The 26,403-nt window shown below is 57.1% G+C and overlaps 1 protein-coding gene and 1 long non-coding RNA gene across 6 annotated transcripts; one reads left to right on the plus strand and one right to left on the minus strand.

Moving 5' to 3' along the window:
- Positions 1 to 4,362: 4,362 nt before the first annotated feature.
- Positions 4,363 to 10,258, minus strand: LOC113988517. The gene is made up of 2 exons (XR_003540930.2): positions 10,153 to 10,258; positions 4,363 to 4,516 (listed from the first exon to the last, which is right to left on the minus strand). It is a non-coding gene; the product is annotated as an uncharacterized LOC113988517 (long non-coding RNA).
- A 226-nt stretch (positions 10,259 to 10,484) lies between these two features.
- Positions 10,485 to 25,725, plus strand: DNAJB5 (DnaJ heat shock protein family (Hsp40) member B5). Of its 5 annotated transcripts, none has more exons than XM_027722210.2 (4): positions 10,485 to 10,542; positions 17,453 to 17,697; positions 19,922 to 20,520; positions 24,651 to 25,725. In XM_027722210.2, exons 2-4 carry the CDS (start codon positions 17,487 to 17,489, stop codon positions 24,882 to 24,884), a joined length of 1,044 nt encoding a protein of 347 aa, XP_027578011.1. In that variant the 5' UTR covers positions 10,485 to 10,542; positions 17,453 to 17,486; the 3' UTR covers positions 24,885 to 25,725. The 5 variants fall into 5 exon arrangements, with proteins under 5 accessions (XP_027578011.1, XP_027578008.1, XP_039240194.1 ...); XM_027722207.2 differs by lacking the exon at positions 10,485 to 10,542 and adding an exon at positions 13,182 to 13,307; XM_039384260.1 differs by lacking the exon at positions 10,485 to 10,542 and adding an exon at positions 13,338 to 14,490.
- The last annotated feature ends 678 nt before the right edge of the window (positions 25,726 to 26,403 follow it).

A 26,403-nucleotide genomic window follows, 5' to 3' on the forward strand; every position in this document is an offset into this window, starting at 1 on the left:
CACCAGTTCCCACGGGCAGCAACAACTCTGTCACCGCTTGGCCCCTCTGAGCTGGCCTGTGCACAGCAGGTCCCTGGGCTGGCAGCAACGTGGGATTCAGAGGCCACAGCATCACCCCGGCTTTATCTCCCATCTTTTCATCCTCAAAGCAACCTGACGTCCTCTTCCAGTACCCTCAGCGTAGCCTGGCAACGGCAGTACCAGCATGGAAACAGCTGTACTGGCATGGAAACGGCAGTACTGGCATGGAAACGGCAGTACTGGCATGGCAACACGGTGGAGGAGAGACAAAAATGTCAGGCAGATCCCCCCCTTCTGCTTCTTGGAACAGCAAAGCTGCCTCGTCTCCCCTGGATACATCCAATGGGCTGTGGGCACCAGGATGATGGACCCTCCTCCTCTCCCCATTGCCCAGAATTACATGAGATGAGTTGCTGGGTCTCAGCCTGGGTCTTACAGGTCCTGGCATACAGAGAACCACGGCAGCAGGCATATGTTCTTTGTGGGTCCCCATGGGGGTAGACACATAGCCCCCCTTACCACTTCCAGAGCAAACACCTAGTTTGAGGTGCACAAATTTGTGAGACTTGGGAAAATTGTTCCTGTCTCTTTGGCTGCCAAGGGCTTTTCCTGCAGCAAGTCCCTCTGTCTGCTGGGGCAGACCTGCCGTTCAGGGACAGCCTTGCCCACGGTGAGAAGAAAAGACGTTGGCATCCATGAGACATTAGGACTGCCCCCCTCATCTCATTCAGATGTGGGGAAGTGTCCCCGGCAGCAGGCAGGGAGGGCAGCCTGAGCATCCCCCTCTGCCGGGTAAGGAGATCCGGCGGGGCATCGGAAGTTACACAACGCTGCGCTATGCGGACAAGGCAGCGAGCACTGCGGGGGCGCGCGACAGCCCCCACAGTGAATTCCCTGACGTGGCAAACATCTCCCGAAGCCCCCTCGATGCCCACCTGCACACGCAGGCAGGAGCCCACGCACATACGCAGGCAGGAGCCCACACGCCGGCACACGCCTGCCTCTAAAGGAAAAGCCTCGCCAGAGCCAGAGCTGAAATAGTGAATTGCCTCATTCATTCACCCTCTCCGGAAGCTTTGCCCGTACATGCAAACATACGCGCAGGGAGACATGTGTGGCAGACACGTGCGACCACCCCTAAGCCCTCCAGGAATTCCACCCCCCCCCCCCCCCCCCCCCCCCCCCCCCCGCCACTTTCTTCACCACCCGCTCCAAACTGAAGTACAGTCTGTATCCATGCATGTCCTGACAGGCAAAACCCAGCTCCGCAGGTGGGGAACCCTGACTGGAGCAGATTCATGGCACAGTGGGGTGTCCCATGTTCCCTGGTGGGGGTGGGAAGCCCCCAGTCCCAAATCAAGAGACTCTCACATGGTACATTCCCCCTTAGCACACACATAAGCATTCCCAGACATGTTTGCTCCTATGAGGGCTCAGTGGAGACCCCTCTACAGGGATGCTACTGGAGCAAAAACCCCTCTGGAGTGGCCAGACAGATCAGTCCACCCCCAAAATCTTGAGCCGGACCTGTCAGGAGCTGAGCAGGGCCTGACACGTGCATGGCATGGGGCACATATATGTGCCAGACATGCAATGTGTCAGTGCCCAGCGGCACACCCACATGGCAGATGCACAGACAGAAACCTCCATTTCTGTGCTGGAAGGTCTTGCCCGGGTTTGTCACCCAGGAAATGCTCCCCTAAGACACACAGGCTCACAACACACACTCGTGTGTAACCCCGGGCAGATGCAACACGTGCCCCCACGTTTGTGCACACACACAACACGCTCCACAGTGCATGGGCTCTGCTGACCCCATTTGGGGGTTCGGCACACACGGGTCACACACAGGCACGGCCAGGCAGCAGCGGGACAGAGCAATGCCTGCCTGTGCCCCAGCACGACCCTGCTCTGCCGGCATGTCCTTACGTAACTCCAGCTGAGTGTGGGACAAGCGACCGCACCAAGGAGGGAGATGGAGAGGATTCAGCTCATTTCTTTTCCTAGAATAATTTCTAGAACCGTGAGGTGGCTGAGAAAACATCCCATCTCCACACTCCTCCCACTCACTTGGCAGCACCCAGCTGTGGTGCAGCGGTGGCAGCCAGCACAGTGTGTACAGCATCCACAAGCATGGCATCATGTCCTGAGACCCCTTCCCAACCCAGCAGGCAGGTCACACATCCTGGCATCCACAATGCTCAGGTGTCATGACACATCCCTAGTCCTATTCTCCCTCCCCTTGTACAAGAGGGAGACACTGATGTACCCGCAGGTGCCCCAAGACCTGCATGACAGGTGCCAAGATTGGTTCCCCCTCTAGTTGCACAGACAAATGCCAGTGTCTGTGTTGGACAGGGAGCACTTCCTGTAGTGTTGCTCACCTCAGAGTGACGCAGGGATTCAGGCACTGGACACATACCTCAAGGGAGCAAAAGCGTCAGCACCTGCATTGCGGCCTGACCCTGCCTGCCCCCTCAATGACTGCTCTTCCCATTTGACTGTGTGTATTTGTATTCTTCCTCAACCTTACCTAGAATGTGATATCAGACACAGGGACTTGTATCTGCCCAGACTGCTCTTCCTCCTCCACGAGCACAGGTCATGCAGTACCACTCCAGCGTGACTGGGGCTTTATAAAGAGGGTGGTTTGCCAAAGAAGAACCCTGCCACCATCATCGTGTGGCAGCAATTCCAGGTTCCCATTGTGCAGTTCAGCCCCTCTACCCAGGCCCAGTACATTGAACCTTCTGTGTTTTTGTTCTTTACCAGTAGCAGCAGTTTCTCCTCTCCACCTTCCTCCCACTCCCCATCCTCCAGGCTGTACTTTCAATGCCACTGCCCTTACTGAAGGTTGAAGCAAAGCAAGGAATTAGTTTGGGACTGATTTTCTGAACATTAATTCTTCCATTCTCATGTGGAGACGCTGCTGCTCTCCTCATTTGCTCTCTAATTACACAGCACTGTAACTTTTCCCTTTTTATGCTCTCTCTTCCAGCAAGTCAGAAGGGAGGGAGTTGCAAAGTCTTATTTTCACCATAACCTACCACCATCCCTGACCAGGCTCGGATGTATTTGCCTTGTGGTGGTCCTGACAGAGGCAATCCTAAATGGTTTTATCTTGGGGCCTGGCACCACATGCCAGGCTGAATCCTCTCTGCTGTCCTCACCATGGGAAATGGAATGTGGCTTTGGGAATTAGAGCCCCAGTGCTCCAGATGTAGGCCACATAGCTGGCCAGTTGTGCTTCCAGGCATCTTTGCATCCCTGGGGATCCGGTCTCTTTGGAGCCCTGTCTCATGGGGCTGCTGGAAAGAGTTGGTGGGTGCTGGGGAAGAGCCAAACCCCCTGCTCAGTTCATTGACCTGGGTTGAGAGGAGAACACAGAGCTTGCTGTGCTCTTGGGGTGTCCCCTCATGTCAGCATTACAAAGGGGGATGTGGCAAGCACAACCCCGAGGCCACCCACTGCCACCAGACCTCTGGATCAGAGAGACATGAGAAAGCCACTTGACTTGCAGATGGTGACCCACACCACACTGTTAACCATTGCCAATTTCATACACCACCCCCACCTCCTGTCTCGTCTACCCATACTCTGCCTCCAAGCAAGAAAACAGGCAGACAGGAAAAGCTTCCTTGCTCCAGCTTCCAGCCAGGGGCACCAGATGCTCAGCCAGCCCCTGCCAGTATCCCCAGCTCACTTACTACCGCATCCCTCCCAGTTCAACCTCAACACTGGCTGGCATCTCAGATTCCTGATGAAAAGCTCTAGGCGAGACTGTTCCCTGCCAGCAGCAGGCAGTGACCTGGAAATCTGCAGAGCCACCACAGGATAGGCACAGTGCCATACAGCAGGTCCAAGGACTGGAAAGCACAAAGGCCCATGAGATTGAGTCAAGATGCCCAGGGCCAGACATGTCTCCATCTTCACATGTCTCTGTTTGCTTGTGAAGACAAGACAGGGCATCCTCCAGCACTCCTGCGGGGGTCCTTGGGGATCTTCATCCTTTCCTTTCTCCTCTGTACACAGATCCTTATGCCTTTACCCACCCACCTCTATAATCTTGTTGGACCAAGGACATGGGATACTGAGGAAGGAGCAAAATTAAAGAGATTACTAGTTAGGGCTATGGGAAGGGTGGGAAGCAACCCAGCACCACTGCAGCACCAGTGGAACCTTCTGCCCTCAGAAAAACATCACCTGCATCCCTCTAAGCATGACCTGCCATGGGCCAAGGCAGACACAGGGAAGGAGGTCTGGGAGGCAATGGAGAAGAGCCAAGACCAGAATAAAGGCAAGCCAGTCCACTCTTTCAGAAAACTCTCCTTGCAGACAACACCTGGGACAATTTTAGTTTTATTTCAGAGGTCACATATTTGGTAGCACCACAGAGGTATGAAGCTTCCTACAGCAGTCAACTGAGCACCACTTTGTGTCCTGATGATCTCATCACAGCTAACTTGGCACATTACGAATTAGATGCCAGGCAGATCTGCAAAGGAAAAGCATCAGATGGACACACTCTTAGTAGATGCAGCAGGGTTTGTCTCCAGCCTGGACACTACCCACCACCTGTGACCTTCAGGGATGGCATCCCTGCTGGGAACACCTGGGGATGCCCCTGCTGAGGAAAGTAGGGACTCAGGAAGTTTCCAAACTTGCCTAAATGATCGGGTGGCTGGAGAGACTAGAAGGGCTCGTTGTGCTTGGCACCCAAATGCAGATCAGAAATAACTTAGTCAAAATGTAACTTGGAGAGAGGTATCCCCAGGAGGAACCAAGTGCTGCAGGACGCCTTTGCTGAGGAAAGCAGGGCAAAGGCTGGAAGCTGAAACGAAGCCAAGCCAAACTCCGGCATGCGTCCTCTACAAACAGACGGGTCCCCAGAGGTGACTGAAGCTATTTGGACTCCCTGGCACAGCTGGTCTCCATTCCAGGGGGTTGTGGGGGTCAGAGGTGAGTGGCAAGGAGGATGCCAGGGCTGGTGGAGTGCTGCTGGCTCTCAGTTACCATTGCCCTGCCTCACTGGGAGCATCTCAACCAGAGTCCAGACTCTCCAGATTTTGGTCCGATGCCTCCTGCTGATTTCCACAGCAACCTGGGACAAATTGCCACATTCCAGCATCCCAAAACTGAGGGGGGACATTGCCTTTTCTCTCTCACCTGCTTGGACATGGGGCTGGCAGAGATGGCTCCACAGGGGGATTTCCCAGCCCACGCATCCTGCATGCCTAGTTTAGACCTGTGCGTTGGTGGCTCAGCGAAGGAGACAGCGGGATAGGTCAGGATAAAGCACAGTGTCCAGAGACAGGATCTGCCTAGTGGAATCTTGCTTTTCCCCAGGCTCTGCCCCAGAAAAAGCACTGCAGCATCTCCCATACTGCCCTTTCCTCCCACTCACTCTTGCCCTCAGGACTTGGCCGCTCCAGCAGAGCCTGAGCACAGGTGGGGACAGCGGGGGACTGAGAGGACTGAGTCCTCCCACACACTGTTGCCCACTGCCACTCAGATCCGCCTGCATCCCCAGCGTGGGTGGCAGGAGAGCCCCGCTGTGCTCATCCAAGGGGGTTGGCAAAGGTCAGCCTGGGATGAGGTCTCCAGCGAGGGCTGCCAGCCAGCACTGGCTGGGAACCACTTGAGAATAGCGGCAGGAAGGGAAAAAAGAAAGAAAAAATAAATAAATAAAAGGAGAAAAAAAAAAAGGAAGAAAAAGAAAAAATAACCCAGCTGGCAGCACAGACGCTGCCGGGAGAGGAAGCGGCAGGTTGAGACAAGGACATGGCTCATTATGCCACCCCCGCAGGTGCAGAGCGCCGAGTGGAGCGGCCGGCTCGGCTGCCGCCGGCGGCGCTCGTAGCGGGGAGGCAGCGACCACCGTCCTCATCCTCAGCCCCAGCCCGGGAAGGACAAACCGAACACCATCATTATGGCTGAGAGTGGCTTCCACCTCCTTCCCTCCCGCATGCCCTGGGAGGCCAGGCAGGCTCTGGTGACACACAGCACCACGAGGACAAGAGATGCTCCTGGAACAAGCTCTTCCAGTGCTGCAACAAGTGTCCTCGGTGATTTCCAAGGTCAGCCTGGATAAAGCCCCAGGCAGCATACTCTGACCTTGTGGCTGATCCTGCTTGCAGCACAAGACTGCCAGGGGACCATTCCTATCTGGATTATCCCATGCTCAGAGCTGGGCAGGCACAAGACCCACCACGTGCTGGGGCTACCAGCACAGCCAGGGCACCTGGGAGCTGGGGCTTTCCTCAGAGGACAGGCCAAGGGGCTGGATGAGCCCCGAGGAAGGAGGTCCCCATGTCTCCAGGACAGGGCTCACCTGCACAGACAGCAGGAACTAAGATCCAGGCCTATACTGGAAGGTGATCCACCAGCATCTCCTTGGAGATGCATCAACTTCAGATCACAGCCAGGACCCCAGCAGACAGGGAACAGAGCACTAATCCAACAAAAAAAAAACTGGGCATGGATTTTTTTCTTGCAGCCCTTTCCTCCTCCTGCAGCTCAGGGTGCTGGAAAAGGCGGGCGACATCTCTAAGGATGGGAACAGGCAGGAAGGAGAGACAGCACCGAATGCGTGGGCGCTGCTCTCGCCGTGGAGAACAGAGCGCAAACCCTGCTGCTGCCAAGCCCAGTGTCCTCAGATGCATCTCCCAGCTCCCCCAGCCACAGCCACTGGAGACTTCCCTGTGCTGTGCTGAGCGGGGGAGTCTAAGCAGGACAGGGGAGCAGCGCAGCGAGGAGCCAACACCTTGCTCCTGCCCCGTCTGCTCAGCTGTAGGAACATCACAATGCAGCTTGGAGGAGGTGGCAGCAACATGGGAAAGTTCTCCCTCAGAGTGATACGGCACTCAGGCAGGAGATCGCAGAGCTCAGTGGCCTTGCCCACTGCTCCAACTTTCAGATAACAAGTAACGATGTTTCAACACAAAAACAGCCCAGGCTGCAGTTTCCCACCTCCCCATCCCCTCTGGGACAAACAGCCAAAGCATCTGGAAGAGCTGAAGCTCCAGAATACACTATGCTGCTCACTCCTGGACCCTGGGGATTTCCCACACCAGAACCATCATCACTGGCTCACCAGCCCTTGTGGATTTCTCTTTTCAGGAATTTGCTCAACTGTCTCTTGATCCCAGACAAGTTTCTTACATCTTCCCTCCACCACTCTACCTGAGTGCCTCAGGAAACACGCTCATGTCCAGAAGGGTCACTGCCTCTTCCCACATGAGATACCCCCTTAGAGGAACTTGAGCAACCCTTTCTTGCTCACCTTCCTTCCCTCTGCTGCACAGGATTTTATTATTCCCCATCATGCCTCCCTCAGTCATCTCTTCCCCCAGACGGAAGAGAGCCAGTTTATGTAATTGTTCCATCTATGGAAACGGCTTCGTACCTTTAATTATTCCTGCCACCCTTCCCTGCACTTTCCCGTCGTGTCTTTAAAAGGGTATGGATGTGCCAGCAGGGAGACGGGCTGCGAAGGAGGTGCAGTTTTGGTTAAAACACCCTCTGTGTCCCGGAATGGAGGCTGTGGTCTGCCCTGACCCTGCTCCTGCCCAGTGGGACCGCAGTCAGGCCCTGGCCCAGAGCCCTTATTTGTCCCTGGACAGGCTGCACACCAAGCAGATCATTTGTGAGTGCAGGGACGGCCAGCACCAGCTCCCCCACCCCGGGGCCTCCAGCGCTCCGGGCAATAAAAAGGCCGGAACAAAAAGCATTTGCAAGGCCAGGACATGGGCACGGCGCGGGACACGCAGCATGAGCCCCCCTGCCGCGGGTACGGGGACAACAAACAACAGACAGCAAAATAGATGGGCAACAGTAAGTGCTGGTTTAGTACCACGATGACTCAGCCGCTGCACTGGGAGTGTGGAGGGAACTCCGAGGCTTCCAGCTCGCAGGAGGTCCACAGACGGTTCATGGTGGGAAAGAGGTAGGTAGCCCAGGGGCTGCTCACACCCTGCCTGGGGACTCCAGAAAATCAGAGACCCTCACCCAGGAAGGACATGGAGGCCAATGCTGTGATCAAACTACAGGGGAAAGACAAGATGCGAACTCAAAGCGCCCTGTTCAAACACCTCACCAGTAAGGGGAAGTGCACAGAGGTTACAAAAGGACAAACACCTAAACAGCCTCAATCATTCACCGCAGTGCTCAGCTTCACCCACGAGCTGAAGCACCTGGAAGACCAGCTGCTTCCCCCCTTGGCCTATGGACAGGTGTGCAGGCAGGATGCTGTGCCGAGAGGGACCATGGTTGCACACCAATGTGGTCGCTCGACAGGTGCAAGAGATGGGTTTTCTTCTCGAGACAGGCAGGTTTCCTAGGACAAAACCTAGGTCATGGGGTCCAGACAGCTCCTCCAACCAGGAGCCACCTTGCTCCAAGTCTAACCCAGGCTGGGATGCTGGAAAGGTCAAGGGGGAGACTCATGGCAAAACCCCAAACACACCCCTCCTCGGAAGGAGACACATGACAGGGCTTTGCAGAGGGACAAAACTAGCAGCGTCTCTGGCTCAGCTACACAGCTTCCCCGGAGCTGGCCACGGCTGCTGTGGAGCTGGGATGCACCAATGTCAGATCAGAGGCTGTTTTAAACACAGCCCCTGAGCCTCACACAGGACTCAGGCTCTGGAGTCCCATGGCTTTTTCATGATGAAAAAGCAAAGCACAACATGAGCCCTCACAGCCTCACATGGCTGAAGCGTCTCAGCCACCTCCCAGTGAACCTTCTGCAGCATAAAGAGAATGGTCCTGTCGTGTTGGGTGTTTGATCCAGGTATGGCACTGTCCTTGGGGAGTGGGCACTCACCAATCATCCCCCTCAGACTCCTCAGACCTCCCCACAGTATCACAGAATCAATTAGGTTGGAAAAGACCTCTGCGATCCTCAAGTCCAACCTATGACCGAACATCACCATGACAATTAGAACCAACTGCCTCGTCCAGTCTTTCTTTAAACACCTCCAGGGCCGGTAACACCACTACCTCCCCGGGCAGCCCATTTCAGCATGTGAGCCTTTCTGTGGAGAAATTCTTTCAAATGTCCAACCAACCTAAACCTACCCTGGTGCAGCTTAAGGCTGTGTCCTCTCATCCTGTTGCCAGTTTCCTGGAAGAAGAAATCGAGCCCCACCTGGCTACAGCCTCCTTCCAGGTGGTTGTAGAGAGCAATAAGGTCATTCCCGAGTCTCTTCCTCTCCAGGCTAAACACTGTCAGCTGCTCCTCATAGAGCATGAACTTCAGACTCTTCACCAGCTCCCTCACCTTTTTTTGGACACGCTCCAGCACCTCAATGCCCTTCTTGAGTGCCTTCGGGGGCTCGCTCTCCCTCCTGCCCCTGCCAGCCTCACATGGAACGGAGCACACAGGGCTCTTGGGATGCCTACACTGCCCTGCAACCCCACAGCACAGCCCCGCTGTGGCTCACACCATGCACCGGGGCAGATCCAGTGCCTCCCAGATGCCTTCTCACATTTTCTGCTCTGGGTTCAGCCTTCCCAGCCCTACAAAGCACTTCCAGGACCTTGAACCTATTTCTGCACAGAAGGGCAAGGAAGCTGGGGACGAGACTGGAGCACAAGTCCTGTGATGAGCAGCTGAGGGAGATGGAGGTGTTTAGCCTGGAGGAGGCTGTGGTGACCTCATCACTCTCTACAACCACCTGAAAGGAGGCTGTAGCCTTGCAGTGGTCGGTCTCTTCTCCCAGGTAACAAGTGACAGGACAAGAGGATATGTCCTCAGGCTGTATCAGAGGAGGTTTAAGTTGAATATCAGGAGGAATTTCTTCACAGAAAGGGTGATTAGACACTGGAACGCGCCCAGGGAGGTGGTGGAGTCACCGCCCCTCGGGGTGTTTAAGACCCAGGGAGGTGGTGGAGTCACCGCCCCTCGGGGTGTTTAAGACCAGACGTGGCACTCGATGCCATGGTCTAGTCGCCATGGTGGTGTTGGGTCATAGGCTGGACTCGATCATCGCAGAGAACTCTCTCAACCTAATTCATCCCGCGATTCCGCACCACCCCAGCCCTGGCTGTGCCGGTGCCCTGGCGGACTGCCAGCCCGTCACGGTGTGCGCAGTGCCCCCGACCCTATGACAGCCCCTCGGCCCCACTCACACGCCTCCGTTCTGAGGGCGGGGGTGGAGGAGGGGGAGGTGAGGCGCGGCGTCCCGGTGACGTCACACCTTTCCAGAAGATTCCCCCCGGGGATCCCGCCGCTGCGAGCGCGCGCCGGGCCAATGAGCGAGCGCCGACAGGGCGGGGCGGGCTTGAACTGTCCAATGGGCGACGGCGGTTGGGAGGCGGGGGGGAGGCGGGCGGTCGCGCGGCGTGGCCACGCCTCCCCTGAGGGGGACAGCCAATGAGCGCGGCGTAGCGCGGCGACGGACAGCCCCCCAGGCCAACGGGGGCGTGGCGCGCGCGGGCGGGACTCCCCTGACGTGGCGTGCGGGGGGCGGGGGCGGGGGCGGCCCAGCGAGCGCGCGGCGCCCCGGGACAGCGGGAGCGGTGAGTGCCGAGGGGCGCAGCGCTGCCCCCCCGACCGCCCCCGCCACACACACCCCCCGGAGCCCCCACAGACCCTGCCCCTACCGCACAGCGAGCCTGTGGGACCGGCGGCGTCCGTCCCCTGCCCCGGGGGGTGTCACTGTGAGCGTGGGGCGGGTCAGGTCCCTCTCCCTGGGGGTGACGTTGTGGGGAGCGGGGGGGTGGACCCGTGCCCCGGGGGGTGACGGGGTGTCCCTGTGGGACTGGGGTGGGGGGGAAGCCCCCTGCTCCTGTGGGGTGACAGCGTGTCCCTGTGGGATTTGGGGCGGACACGCTCCCTGCCCCTGTGGGGTGACAGCGTGTCCTTGTGGGATTTGGGGCGGACACGCCCCCTACCCCCGAGGGGTAACAGCGTGTCCCTGTGGGATTTGAGGGGGACGCACCCCCTGTCCCCGAGGGGGTGACAGGGTGTCCTTGTGGGGCTGCCGTGGGGTGACAAGTTGTCGCTGTAGGGCTGGGGGGGATTTGTCACTCTGCCCTGTGGGGTAACAGCATGTCCCTATGGGCCGGGAGGGTCATGTCACCCTGCCCTATGGGGCTGGGGGGGGTCAGCCTCTCTGTGCCGTGGGGTAACAAGTTGTTGCCATGGGGTTGAGGGGGGCAGTACCCCTGCCCACTGGCGTGACAGGGTGTCGTTGTGTGACGGGGGGGTGGAGTCCCCCTGCCCTGTGAGGTGACGGAGTGTCGCAGTGGGGTCATCCCCCCTGCCCAGTGGAGTGACAGGCTGTCACTGTGGTTCTGCTGTGGGGTGCCAAGTTGTTGCTGTGGGGCTGGGTGGGGGTCAGTCCCTCTACCTGTAGAATGACAGGATGTCACTAAGAGACTGGAGGAGGTCAACCCCCCTGCCCCACAGGATGTTGCTTTGTGGCTGGGGGGTCAGTATCACTGCCCTGTAGGGTTATAAGGGTATTGCTACAGGGCTGGGGACGTTGGTCCCTCTGCCCATGGAGTGACAGCGTGCCCCTGTGGGCCTGGGAGGGGGCACTAACCCCCGTGCACCCATGGACTGACAGTCTGTCCTGATGTGGGGGTTAAAACTTTGCTTTATGAAGTGACTCTCCGTTGGGCTGGCAGGATCAGGCCCCCCCTTGCCTGAGAGATGACAGGGATTTGGTGACAGAGTTTTGCTGTGAGGCTGAGAAGGGGAGCTGACCCCCTCTGTCCCTTCATGGATGGGAAACACGAGCTAGCCACCCGGTCCTGTCACCATGGGGTGACATAGAGTCTCTGTGGGGCTGAAGGTGGGGGAGGAAGGATATATCTGCCTCTGTGGGGTGACAGACTTTCTTGGTGGGGCTATGGGTCAGGGCTAACTGCTCTGCCCTACACAGTGACCACATGTTCCTGTGGGTCTGAAGGGGGAGGCAGGAAGGGGTTAATCCCCCTGCCCCATAGCACTGACAGTGCATCCAAGTGGGGCTGGGAGAAAGAGGTTAACATCTCCACGATGGGGCTGCAGTACAGCCCAGTCGGGCGGGAGAGGGTGATGAAGTGGGAATTAATCCCTTTCTCATGTCCCAATTTGAAGGGAATAATGTGCCCTGTTTCAGCCGTGTGGTGTGGTCAGGAAGGGGTTAACACCTGTCACTGCCCTGGGGAGGGTACCAGTGTATCCCAGTGGGGCTCAACTGGCTGATGAGAAAGTGGATAACGTCCTCCCCGGGTGTCAGTAACAGGGTCGGAGGGACCAGCATGGAAGGGGTTAACCCCTGTCCCCAGTCGAGGTGGCAGTGTCCACCCCGAAGAGCTGGCAGCGAGATGGGAAGGGTTAACTTGCTTTCCTCTTGGGGCAGACATCGAGTCCCAGTGGAGCTGGATTGTGGCAAGGGGTCACCCCTGGACACATGTGGGTCAGTGGACTGGGTCGCAGCTCAGGGGCGAACCCCTTCCCATGCGAGTGACAGCTCCTCACCAAGGCACTAAATGGTCCACCCCTAAAAAGGACAGCGCTTGTGGGCTTGGGAGTGGGGTTAACCCCATCCCAGTGAAGTTCTTAGCTCCCCAGTGGGGGCTGGACAGGGGACAGGGAGTGGTGGTGTGTGCAATGAGGGCGCTTAACCCCACACCACTGTGAGCACCCTGGTGGGTCTGGAAAGAGGGTACCCTAAATGGGGGGGCTGCACAGGGGGGCTTGACCCCATCCCCACACCAGTATGAGCACCCTAGTGGGGCTGGAAAGAGGGGATCCTGCTTGAGGAGACGCTGGTGAGGGAAGCTTGATCCCATCCCTGCCCAGGAGCCAGCACTAGATAGGTCTGGAAATGGGAGACCCTGTCTGTGGGGGATGGTGAGTGGGGCTTGACCTCATCCCCACGCAGGAGGCAGCACCCCGTGGGCACGGAAATGGGAGACTCTGTGAGGAGACGCTGAGCGGGGGTCCTGGTCCGCGCCCACGCAGGAGGCAGCCGCCGACGGGGCTGGCAGTGGGGGCTGTGCCGACACAGGCAGCGAGGGGAGGGTTAACCCCGTCCCCACGCAGGTGCCGGCACCCCAGTGGGGCTGTCGGTGGGGAGGGGGAGGCGGGCGGTGCGTGTGGGGGCTCGGGGAGGGGATGATTCATTGCGGGTAGTCATGACATTGCTGCCTGGTTGCCTGCGGCTGCCATCCAGCACGGGCACGGGTGGCTCTGCCTGCCCCGGCACGACAAGATCCCCTCCAGCTCCCTGACTGAACCCAGGATACGCTGCCATGCCGGCCATCCTGCTCTTCTGGAGCCGCGCCGAGAGGTATGCGCTCCCTCGGCACCCGAAGCCCGCCGATCCCACCCGGCACTCGGAGCGCAGCGGGACCCCCGGCCCCCGGCGACGCAGCGGGATAGGGGCTGTCGCCCTCCTGGCATTTCACTTCCCGAGGGTGGGATGCGGGAGCTGCCCGGTGATGTCCCGGCATAGCTGCCCAATTTCGGTGTGGAGCGTCCGGAGAGGATGCTCTCCGTGGCCCGCGAGTGGCGGTGACGGACGGGGGGACGCGGTGGCATTGGCTTTCCTTGGCGCGCCTGAAGGTGACTTCTCAGAAGTAGGTTTTTGCGCCTTGGGCTCGGGGGACGCACCGTCCCCATCCCGCTGCCCTGCCGTCGCTGGGAGCTCCTGGTCGGTCCTGGGCGGGAGAGCGGCGCTCAGAGCCCTTCTACGGGGGGACCGGTGCCGGCACCCGGTGAGGGGGATACAGAGACCCCCGCACATCCGAAGGGGAAAGCTGGGGAGGTGCACATTGGTTAACGTGACTTTTTTCCATATGAACGCCGCCCTACTTTTCTCCCTCCCCGATTCGCCTGGCGGGTGCACAGCCCTGGGCGTCAGCAGAGTCGTTTCTGGGGACACCGAGGGGCTCCTGGCTGCTCTCCCTGCTCCTCGGCGGGGGCTGCGCGGGGGACGTGCCAGTACCGGGGCTGCCGGGCGCCTTGCGGCAGCAGGGAAGGAGGATGCAGGAACTGACGGATTAAGCAGAAGTGTCTTAATCCGTCGGTTTAGCGAGAAAGCGTCGAGAAACCAATTAAAGGGAAAATTACAGCACGGCGAGCGACTCCATTGAAGGGTCTCTCCGCGCGCGGCTGGGAAGCGCACAAAGGACGGCAGCTCCCCAGCAGCACCGCGTCGACCAGAGCCCTTTCGGAGCCACCCTGGGAGTGAGGTCAGAGCCAACCGCGGCCGCCGGGCTGGCGAGGAGCTGCCCTTTGGGTGTGCCTGGGGAGCTGGAGGGGGAGGCTCGCCACCAGAGCATCCCTTGTCGGCGGCGGCATCCCCGGCACGAGCCGGCACCTTTCTCCCCGCCGCCCTCCTCCCACCCTCCAGCGCCTCCCGGCCGGGCGCACAGCACCTGCCGGCGCCTGCGGACAGCCGCGATGTTTAAAATAAAACTAGAGCCCTTAAAAATGACAGCTTGGACTATGAATGTGTTCGTAAAGTTTCGGTAAGTGGGTTTCCGCCTCTCGACCTTGTGTCCTCATTAAACCATCAGCGCCTGTCTCCGGCATCCCGCGGTGACCTTGCACCCCGGGATGGAACAAAAAAACCCTGGCCAGTGCCGCTGCCGGGCTGGGTTTGTTCCCTTAGATGACTGCCGAGCGGAGGGATTATGTCAAGCGATCGCTATTCAGCTGGCGCGCTCACCCAGCGGTTGCTCGGGCTGATGTCATGTGCGGGGCCGGAACAAAGATTTATTCTTTATTTAATTATTTTTTTCTTTTGGTGTGGTTGCGAGAGGAGGATGGAGGCTGGGCTGGCTCGGCAGTGCCAGGGGATGCCTGTGGTTTTCTAAGGCAGGGTGGCCGTGGCTTATCCAAAGGCGTCTGCTTTGGGAGGGAGATGCAGGAATGGCTTTTCCTGGCTGAAACCCCCCACCGCTCCCGAGGGGGTTAAATGGGAAGGCAGGAGAGGATGACTGAGCAGAAGGGGGAGAGGAGCGGTGGCAAGGCGCAGCTGATCCCAGAGAGGTGGGAGGGAAGGAGGGAGGCTCTGCGGGGACAGAGTCGTGTTTTACCACCATTGTGCATGTGAGCTGAGCCTTGGGAGCGTGCCTTAACCCACCGGGTCACCTGGCAGCACCTGGTCCTCTCCAGCACGGTAAACCGCGGCACCGGGATGCATTTCGGTACAGGAATCCCCCCCTCCCTATGCCCAGCCGGACAGAGGGCTCTCTGGTCAGGAGAATATCCTTGGCAGGCATCCCCAAAGACCCCTCAGTGGGCAAGACCAGAGATCTTTCAGGGGGCAACAGCATTTGCCAGAACAGGATGTATTTTCATGGGAAGCCTGTTTTAATGTATTTTCGTATTTTCCGTGGAGTTTTGGCTGGGTGACGGGGTCCCAGTGGTGCTGCCGAGTTGGGCTGCGCGGGGTCAGAGCTGGACACTGTGGTGCTTGTGGGGGGACAATAGAAGGATTGTCACCTCTGTTGCCGGAGCCAGGGTGTGACGGGGTTGCCTTCAGTGCTGCTTGGTTTGCCCTCGCTGTGGGAGGGTCAGCATCAGCCAGACAGGGCCAAATCCTGATCCTGGTCCTGGTGCTGGTCACAGGGAGCCCCTGTCCTCCACTGGAGGCTGCTGTGGGGAAGGGAGGCGTTGGAGTGACCTTTGTGTGGAGGACATTGACAAGTTAGCTCTTGGTGCTGCTGCCTGTTGCTCACCCCAGGGCCTCCCGCAGCCCCCCAGCCCCGCGGGGAGGGGAGATGGGGGTGGGCAGGGGGCAGAGCATCCCCCAGCGCCTGCGTGGGCTGGGTGCTGCCGGCGTCTCTGCGCGCAGGAGCTGCACCACGAGAGATGCTGTCGATGCTCCTTACGCCCCCAGGGACCTCCTCCCACCTCTTCTGTGCCCCTTGAGCTGCTGCACGTGTCTGCAGATGCCTCCATCTCCCCTAATTTAGCCTTAGCCCCCCCTCACCATCTACAGCAAAGTACCTGCTCCATGGCTGGGGCAAAAAAGAGCAGAGGTTGATGGTTTGGATGGAGGTGGCCAAGTGTGGGGCCAGTTTCCAAGGTGGTCATTGTCCAAGGCGTGGCCCAAGGAAAGTGTTGGATGCTTGGTGTGGATGCTAAGGGCTCTCTGTAGCAGTGTAGGGATGGATCCTGGGGGAGCACAGCCACCTTTGATTGAGCTGCTGTGGTTGAGAGCTCCAACAGGATCTCAGGGACAGAATAAGAGTGGGGAAGAACATCTGGTAGCTTGCATGGTGGTGAAGAAAAGGGTGAAGGCTCACACCCTGTGCCAAAATCCATGTGCTGGAGTGGCACAGTGAGCTGAGGCTGCTCGGGGGTGTTTGGGCAGGGTGAAACCTGGACTGTAGCAGAGAGCAGGATGCGAGCAGCAGGAGAGCAGGGAGTCTGCTGGGACAGTGCCTGGGAGGAGCAGGGCCAGCAGCAGGCACTGAGTCGTGGTTTGGGGAGTGGGGGAGCAGGAGTTTGCTGTCAGATAACCAAAGGTTGAGGAGCATGGGGTTTGCTCAGCCTCTGCCTGGAGGAACAGCCCTCCCTTCTCCTGTGGCTGCTTCCTGGGTCGGTGCCACTCCAGTGGCGTGACTGGGGGATGAATTACGGCCACCGGGTTTTCCATGCCTTAGTATAGGCATAGGCATGGCCACGGCCTCAGCCCCCGCACGATGGAGCGAGTGAGCCCTGGGTTCCTGCCTTACTGCAAGAGGCGGTTGGAGGCTCTCGGGGAGTGCAAGTCAGGCTAAAAAGTGTTGGATTTTTTTAAAACAAAAAAATAAAAAAGCCCTCCCACCATCACAAGATGTTTCTGTCTAACGGCTCTTTTCTCTCTTCGCTAAATACAAATTACGGCTCTGACAGCCGGAGGCGCTTATCTCCAGCTGAATGCCAATTGCTTTCAGGAACAAAATGTTTGAAGTTCCTCTAAGGTGAAGGCGCAGCATGGTCCCTGCCACTGCTTTCAGTCTCCAAAAACCTGCTGTCATCACCCCGACTTGGGTCTCAGGTCCCCAGCTGGGAGAGAACCAGGCGAGGGGGTGGACACAGGCCGGCAGCTACATTTAGACATAGCTCAGCCCTCCTGACTCAGCCAGGGGGGACGGACAGGGATGTAGTCCTGGCCTGACGTTGGCAGTGGCGTGGCCCCTATAATAGCGCCGTGCCCCGACTCAGGCTCTCTCTCCCTGTCAGCCTCGGAGATGAGTCTGTCTATCCCTGCTGTGGGGCTCAGAAGGGTAGAGCCAGAGCTGGGACACCTTCTGGCACCGGGGCTCTGACCTCTAGTGGGAAGCGTGGACTGGAGCCGGCTTTGGTGCTGCTGGCCAGCGGGACGTAGGGAGCGTCGGCTCCGCGATAAGTGCGTGCCAGTGCCAGTGTGTGCCGGCCCCATCCCTGGCTGCCCCAGGGCGATATTCACCTTACGAAGAGCTGTCTTTCTGCTTTCAGGAATAAGTACTCAGCTCCCGGTAGTGTTGCTGTCATGGGGAAGGACTATTACAAGATTTTGGGCATCCAGAGCGGCGCCAATGAGGATGAAATCAAGAAAGCCTATCGGAAAATGGCCCTGAAATACCACCCTGATAAGAACAAAGACCCCAACGCCGAGGAGAAGTTCAAGGAGATCGCAGAGGCTTACGATGTCCTGAGTGACCCCAAGAAACGAGCCGTTTACGACCAGTATGGGGAGGAAGGTAAGGAGATGAGCACTTCCCACTGGGAGGCAGGAGTGTGGGGTTCAAATTGGTTTTGCAGGAGAGGGAGAGTTTTCACACATAGGTGTTCCACTGTTCCATGTCTGCTCCTGAAGTGGGACTGGTAGCCACAGAATGGGGGAGACTGAATGCTCCACAGGCACCAGAAATCACCTCTCATCCCCCTCCTCCCCGGGCTGCTCCACTTTTCCAACCTGCTGCCTTGCTCCCTGGGGTGGCTGGGCTTCTCCTGCCCTCTGCCCCAAAACCTCGGGTGTGGGCTGAGAGATGGAAGTGGAAGGAGCTCATCTCCTGCATCATACCTGGGGTAACTCATTAGCTACTCTTTAACTGACCTAAATAAAGCACCAGAGAAGTATTGCTTTTGCCCACATGCCCCCTGCATTTGGGCACTGGTCCCGCTCTCCTCCCTGGTACAGGCTGACCTACTGGATTCAAAGCTTTTCCCAATTTAAGTAATAGACCCTTGTTTTGAAACCAAGAGGCTGCTGTTGTCTGGTGGTTGGCATGGAGGAGGAGGAGGAGAGCTGCTCCAACGCAGGCAGCCTTATTAGTCGAAGATGGAAGAGCACAACCCCATTCAAGGAGAATGCTGAATAGCATCTGCATTAATCAGCCCAGGACTTGGGTGCTTAAAAGAGCAGGAGGTCTGGCAGGAGCAGGCTGCTGGATGGAGGAGACAGCCCCTCTTTCGGGCAGGTGCATCCCCCTCACAAACCACCAGCAGAATTAACCAGCGATGGGTTAATTGTCTACCCTTTAGTTATGTCAGGGCTATAATGGGTGCACCAGGCACAGTGATTTTGCCACCCTGTAAAATGAGAAGAGACTGCCTCAAGTGGGAAAACAGCTTTTCCCGGGAGGCCTTGATGAAATCGGACCCCACTCATGCTGGCGTCATGGGATTAAAGGTGAAACCTCCTGGCTGCACAGTCCATTAGGGACAGGGGCTCACTGGGGATTTGGCGAAATCCCCATCGCCTGCAGGCATCTAAAATAAGAGTGAGTTAAGGAAGGAGGGGAGAGCCCACCCTCATTGCCTCATCAGGTTAAACACCTTCTCCCCCCTTGCCCCATCAGCATTAGACGAGTCCTGGTCCGTGACCCCACACGCCTTTTGTTTCCCATTTTTTGGAACAACATGTTGGTGATTGGTATTTTGAGGAGCTTCTGGATCCTACAGGCTGTGATGGGCAAGGTGAAGCAAAAGCCCCTCTGACCCACCCAGAATATTAACTTCATCAATCAGAAGAGACCCCCAAACTTGTCCTGCTGTGAAGGGAGGTGGGGGCATGGCGCAAGGGACAGCCTGTCAGAAATAGCCCTTCACTGTCACTGGCATGCCCTGAAAATAGTCCCTGAGCTCGGCTTGGCTTAACCCTTCCCACCCCTCCTGGTCAAAAATAGCCTTGCAGAGTGTGTGTGACCTCTTCTGGGGGGCACTTCGAATGTGCCTTGGGACCTGAGGGGAGTTGCAGTAATATAAGGCTCAGTCTGGGACCCAGCAGGAGAGATTTCCATGGGAAGGGTTGCCAAAAGATCCAAACCTGGATCTTACCTGGTGTTTTATACAGTCGGTATGCAGGAGCTGCGTGCCGACCTGGAAGGTTGCCGACTTCCACCTGCTCATAGAATCGTGGAGGTTGGAAAAGGTCTCTAAGATCATTTAATGTAACACTGCCATGTTCACAGGTGCCACGTCCACACACCCTCTGAACACTTCCAGGGATGGTGACTCCACTACTTCCATGGGCAGCCTCTTCCAATGCCTGACCGCCTGTTCTGTGAACAATTTTTTCCTAATGTCCAGACCAAGAGGCAAGGCTATTGGGGCAGACAGGAGTGTGCTCATGGGGAAAAATGGACATGGGCTAATCAGGATATATTTTAAATTAAAATACTCTGAATTGGGTGGAGAAAGCCGAAGAAGCCCTTCAGTAGGGACAGAGGGGCAAAACCTGAATGGAATTTGAGCTTGCTGGGTGTAGGGGCAGGACTATGTGTCATGGACAGAGGTGGTGCCCGCCTGGCCCATGGTCTTCACAAGTGGCTAAGCTGGAAGGGGTGACCTACACACCCAGGAGATACTGGAATAACTGCCTGCAGGCCACAGAGACCATCCTCCCATCTGGAAAGTGCAGTGCCAGCACAGCATCCCCCAGCAGATGAGCTTTCATGTCTTATCTTCCCACTTCTCTTCCAGGTCTCAAAACTGGAGGTGGTTCTTCAGGTGGCTCAGGAAGCACTTTCCACTATACCTTCCATGGAGACCCCCATGCCACCTTCGCATCCTTCTTTGGAGGCTCCAACCCTTTCGACATCTTCTTCGCCAGCAGCCGCTCCCGGATGTTCAATGGCTTTGACCAGGAAGACATGGATATGGATGATGACGATGACCCTTTCAGTGCCTTCGGCAGGTTTGGTTTCAACGGCATCAATGGGGTTCACCGGCGGCACCAAGAGTCCCTGCACACACGGAGGAAGGTCCAAGACCCTCCTGTCATCCACGAGCTCAAGGTGTCCCTGGAAGAGATCTACCACGGATCCACCAAGAGGATGAAGATCACGCGCAGAAGGGTCAACGCTGATGGCCGGACCATGCGGACTGAGGACAAGATCCTAAACATTGTCATCAAACGGGGTTGGAAGGAGGGAACCAAAATCACATTCCCCAAAGAAGGGGATGCCACCCCAGATAACATCCCTGCCGACATCGTCTTCATCCTCAAGGACAAGCCTCACTCACACTTCAAGAGGGATGGGACAAACGTGATCTACACGGCAAACATCAGTCTTAAAGAGGTGGGTATAGGTGGTAAATCCCCCGGGCCGGGAGGTGGCACTGGGTCATGGCATTTGGGGCCACGATGGTAGTCAGTCCCTCTCCCAACACTGAATAGGAAGGACCAGGTAGGTCATGAGAAAGGAGCTGCAGAGGCCAACTCCCTCTTGGTTTTGGAGATGCTCGACCTCCATGCCGGGTGTAGGACATGGATGCTGTGGTCCCTTGAGCCAGTACAGGTGGTATTTATCCATTTTTTCCCTTCTCCATATGTCTTGTTTTTCTGTTTTAGCGTAGGGTATTCACGTGTGGAACAGAGCCCAGATACTCTGTAGGAACAAGGGAAAACCCGCGTTGGCTAGCAAGAGTCTGATCCCTGCTCTTCTCATATCTGAGCCTGCTGTGGCTTAGTTACTGCCCAGGATGGCACCAGGTGCCTCTCCCTGTGGGCAGAGAGCAGGGTCACATGGAGGAAGGTGATCCTTCACCCTCCCTGAGCAGTGCTTTAGCTGTTTTCCTTGGTTCTGGCTTTCCTAAATAAGGAACAAAATAGATGAAATATCCAGGCAGTGAGTAAAACTCAACGCATCCAGGCTGCCAGTCCTGGAGGTCGTGGCCAGGCTGGGTGCATCAGAGCCAGCAATCTGTGTGAAGGTGGGAAAGTGGAGCTTACCTCAGTACAAGATGTGCTGTTCACTGCTGCTGCTGCTGTATAACTACCATATAATAAATCCCAGCTGGCAGCTGCATTTAACATTGACGTTTTTGGCAGCTGCCATTTGCTATTCCTTTCAGACGGTAGACGCTGTCTGTCTTCTTAATGAGCTGATTTTTTTTTTTCCTTCCTGAAGGCAGATTTATGTTCTGAAGTGCATTTAATAGAAATAAGCTCAATGGGCCAGACTTGAGGTAGGGAAACGTGAGCTTGTGAAGTGTGCCAGCGAGTCAGGAGAGCTCTGCGGCGGCTCTGCATCCCAGCTGGGGCTGTGACAACGTGTACTGGGGGCAAAGAGGAGCCACGTGGGTCAGGCAGAAACTGGGCACTCTTGGAGCAAACTCAGCTCCAGTTAAGCTGCAAGACTCAGGAGTTCAGTTTCCCTCACAGTGTGAAGTGCAGAGGTTTATTCCTGCAGTGGCTGGTTCCTGTGGCCGATCCAGAAATACTTGGGAGAGAATGCCTTATTTATGGAGCCATGCATGCCATATCTCAGATATTTCCTTCTGTTTGTTCCCCTTATCCATAAAATTAACCCTGAGCTGTCTGTGCTGATGTCCAGACCATGTTAGCCCAGGTTTGTGCACTGCCCAGGCTGGAGGGACTCTTGCCTAGAGTTGACCTTTGAGAAGCAACTGGAGAAACCTGTTCCAGCCTCGCGTGCTGTGTTGCACCATAAGTGTTGAACACTTGTGATCTCTGTGCTGGCACTGGGTTTGCACAATGCAGTCACAAAGTGGAAAATTGCTGGTCCAGGCAAAATTCCTCATTTCTTTGAGCTGGAATTTCTGGTCTCTGTCCTTCCTCACTGCAAGCCCGACATGCTGGGTGTCCTTATGGAGCTGCTGGCCTGGCTGCCTTCCCTAGCCAGGGCTATACTCTGCTGCTTTTATCTTCTGTGAGAAGAAGTTCCTTAAGTTCTCTGGAGCACGAGCAGGTGCTGAGACCTCCCCAGCTCTGGATGCTGCCACGTCAGTACATGATAGAGTACAACCTCTTCATTGCCTGAGCCTCTGGTCACAGCCTTTCACCCTTCTTCCTTGCAAGGCTGCCTTTTTTAGCCTGAGCTTTAGTCTCTGCTGCTGCCATGAGAGAGCGCAGTGCCAGCAAAGCTGGCAGGCAGTGGGTCCTGTGACCCCACTCACTGCTGTGCTGAAGGCCCCTCCCAGCCCCCTCCAGCCCTGCTGGATGCCTGGCCAGGGCAGTGCAGGTTGCTTGCCACCTGTCCGCTGCAGAATCAGAGGTGTATGAGGGTTACTCCAGGGACTCGTCGACTTCCTTCCTAAAATTACAGGCGTGTGCCGCAGCAGGAAGCCGCGGGAGGGAGGAGAGGCGTTTCTCCACCAGCAGCTGCCTCTGGCAGGAGGCAGTGCTGCCGGCGGGGCCTCGTGCCCGCCTGGCTGCCAGGCTAACGCCTGCCCTCGGCACCGTCCCGCTTTGCATCCTTTACCTGGCGTCACCTTCCTCAAAGCATCCACGCGTCAGCGCCCGGCTGAGACGCGACCGATGGCGACGTCCTCCCCGGCAGCTCCGCTGCGAGCGGAGGAGGACCCGGCGCTGACCTAGATAGAGCTCTGCTCGCACAGCACAGCACTCAGCTATCAAACCCAGGGTGATTTCATCCCTAGGGATAAACCAAACCTCTTTCTAGGATGCGGGGTAGCTCCCGCGGTGACTGGTGTTACTTCAGCAACCGGTTTCCCAAATGCCAGTGAAGTTGAGCAAGAGGAATGAAAAACAGGGACATACGGTGGAGGAGCGATCGCCTCGGATTCTTGCGTCTTGGCTTTGGGAAGGAAACATTAAGATCCCGTCTGCCTTCGCTGTTACCGCCTGCTCTGTTCCCATCCCTCTGCTTTCCTCATCCACGTGTTCCCATAGGGAGTTCTTGTTCTTCTTTCCATTTTGTGGCTGGAGATGTCCTTTCACTGGCACACATGTAGCTGTGCAGCCCTCCGTGGCACACGGCAAGTGGGCACCAGCGAGCAGGAGGGCTCTGGCATCCTTGGGTGAGTGCAGGGCAGAAATTCCTTGATGCTGGGAGGTTGTCCTTGTTTCCCTCCCACGACCTGCTGGAGATCAGCCAAGCACCTGTTGCTCGCACACAGCTGGCGATGGCATCTTCATGCAGGCAGAAAAGCTCATCCTTGGAGGACAAGCTTCCCAGGAGGAGGCCTGTGCAGATGAGCCATGCAAGGAGACAACATCCTTTCTCCTGTTCTCTCACCAGAGACCCCCAGCTGGCTCTGGCACAGACCCCTCTGTGAACCCCCTGGTGCAAAGCCCTGATTCACCTGCAGAAGCCATGTCCATCATCCCTGAGCCAGTGGCCGGCACGAGAAGAGATGTTTCTCCTGGTGCCTGTTGCTGCTCTGCCACTGGAGGCTTTTCCTGGGGAGGGGAATGCAGAACATTGTCCCACCTACCCCAGAAACAGCAATTGCATCTTCTCCCCCTCCCCTTGCAGGGCATTTTGGGAGGACTGGGACTCCCAGGACCCAGTTCAGGGTGGCAAACCTGAGCCAGCCCCCAGGCTGTACAGCTCAGGGCTGTACCTCAGCAAACAACCCCCCACTTCCAGAAGCATCGCTCCGCAGTCCTCTCCATCAGCCTTTGCTGAAAGCCTGGAGATGATCCTGCCCACATGTACGCCAGAGCTGTCTGAGTTATTTAAGGACACAAGGATTTTCTTGCTGCATTCCCGCATCACGTGGCTCGCCAGTGCAGGCCGGTGTGTGCCTGCCGCCCACCGCCCCGGCTGCTTCCGGAGGCTGGGGTACAGCGAGGTGGCACCCCCGGCACTGGCTCCTGGCTTTGCCATGGGGATGGGTGACCCATTGGCTGGTTTCCTAGGAACCAGCCCCTTTGGCAGCCTGGCTCCCAGGAAAGCTCGGTACTGTGCCATGGCCACACCATCATCCCGCGTCAGCGTAGCCTTGTGGGGGCTGTCAGTGGTGGGGATGGGGCACAGGCTGTGCTATAGATAACCCCAGCACCAGGCAGAGCTGCCGTGCTCCAGAGGGTGACAGCTGATGAGTCGTGGTGGCATCCCATGATCTCAGCTGGATTTTCGGCTGCCCGAGGCTGGACAGGTGCTAAATTTAGCCTGTCCTGTTGCTGTGGGTGGCTTGGTGCTTGCTAGTGGTGCCTCCTGGGGAGCCCAGGAGGAGGGGAGGGAAGTCCTTCCCCCAGTGAGGCTGGGGCACCCCTCTCCTGCATGGCTTCTGCAGCCCAGTTCGTGGTGGTTAGACTGGGCTGGCACCAGCAGAGAGCCGGGCTTGCAGTGGTGAGCATCACCCCGTGCTCTTGGGCATCGTCCAAAGGGACCTGGGTGGTTTGACCCAGGGAGCAGCCGGTGGGGGGACGGGGTGTAGCTGTTGGGATGCTTTGGGGTGTCAGCCGCATCTGATGGCGTGTCCCCTCTTCTCCCCTCAGGCCTTGTGCGGCTGCACAGTGAACATTCCCACCATCGATGGAAGGGTGATCCCACTTCCCTGCAACGACATCATCAAGCCGGGGACAGTGAAGAGACTGCGTGGGGAGGGTCTGCCCTTCCCCAAGGCCCCCAGCCAGCGAGGAGACTTGATCGTGGAGTTCAAAATCCGCTTCCCAGACAGAATAGCTCCCCAGACGAGACAGATCCTCAAGCAGCACCTCCCATGCTCCTAGAGCCCTGGGACTCTCCTCCAAAGCAGCAATACTCCAAACGCATGTGCCACAGCACCTGGCCTGCACAGAGCCAAGGTGCCACAGCACTTTTAAATGCAAAAAAAAAGACAACCACCCCTCACACTACTTTCCCTCCCCAAAAAACCCACCCGACCCACCCCCCATCCATTCTTCTTTGCCAGTTTTCTACTCCAACAATGGGGAGTCTCCTGTCTGCCACAGGCTGCCAGACTTTTTCTTTCTCCCCAGAGGTCCAGCTTTCCTGCCTCGCACGAGCGAGAGCCGTGGGCCCTTTGCCCCGGGAGGTGCGTCGCGTCGTGGGTTTTTTATGTCACCTGCTTTTCAAGCCACTCTTTCCACAAGAGGCTGGACTTGTCGGGGTCCAGCGCAGTGTAAATAGGACTCCGCAGGATCTGGCGTCCCCGCTGCTGGTTTTTCTCTTCCCCTCTTTGATACTTGCTGCTGTTTGGGGTCCCGGCTGTCCCGCGGTGCCAATTACTCCTGCCCGCGGTGGCCCCCCCAGTAGCCGGACTATTTCTCACCTGGGACCACGGTACCGAGTCCGGCCGTGGCCCACTCTCCTGTGCCAAGCCTACACCGAGCCTCGGCAGTGCCAAACAACGGAGCATGTGGGGATGGTCCATCCAACCTCCTGCCCCTGCCTGGGGATGTCACCGGTGCTCGTGGGCACAACCTGCCTGCACCTGCTGCCCACAGGGCCCCAGCCAGCAGGAGGAGGGGGGAAAGCCCAGGGTGGAGCTTTCTTTTTTCAGATGTGTTGAGTTTGCATTGCTGCTTTTATTTTTTAAATACATATATATAGAGCTCATTAGATAAACTTCGTAAAGGTTTTTCTCTGCCTGTTTTGGGGATCCTGGCCTGACGCACCCAGGCTTTTTTGCAAGGGGGATGATTCAGCCACACGAACAGCAACCCCCCAGAGGGGGAGTGTGTGTGCGTGTGGCACTAATCTGGGTGCAAAAGCAGAGCCAAGTGTGAGCAGAGTTGTGGGTTTTACTAGTGTTTCAGGTCAACCTTAGGGATTCTAATAAGAAGAGAGAGGCGTGTGTATATATTTTTCTACAGGGACAATTCATTCAGGAGGTGTTTCTGGACATCAGGGCGGAGCTGGGAGGTGCATGAGGCAATCTGCTTGGTGGCTCTATTTTCAAATACTGTATTTTTTTAAAACCTTTGGATTTCCATCAGGAGAATTTTTATATTTCTTACCTTTCTCGGCCCACTCTGCCTCATGCCAGTTTTTTTTCCCCAGAAAAGGGCTGCTATGGAGCGGGAGGCGCGTTCGACCTGGCTTTGTACAGCTCCTATTTCACCGCAGCACCGCCGAGAAAACCCCCCTGCCAAAATAATTCCCCCCACCCCGGGAATCCTTTTTTTGTTTTGTTTTGTTTTGTTTTGTTTTGTTTTTAAAAAAAAAAAAACAAACTAATTCACTGACTTGAAATGGGGTGTCCTTGGGGCGGGGGGTTGTGCGGGGGGTGTCCGTGGTGTACAGCTG

The sequence above is a fragment of the Pipra filicauda genome, unplaced genomic scaffold (assembly GCF_003945595.2).
Source record: "Pipra filicauda isolate LSUMZ 115617 unplaced genomic scaffold, ASM394559v2 scaffold343_size770392_pilon, whole genome shotgun sequence".
In the NCBI taxonomy this organism is placed as follows: domain Eukaryota; kingdom Metazoa; phylum Chordata; class Aves; order Passeriformes; family Pipridae; genus Pipra; species Pipra filicauda.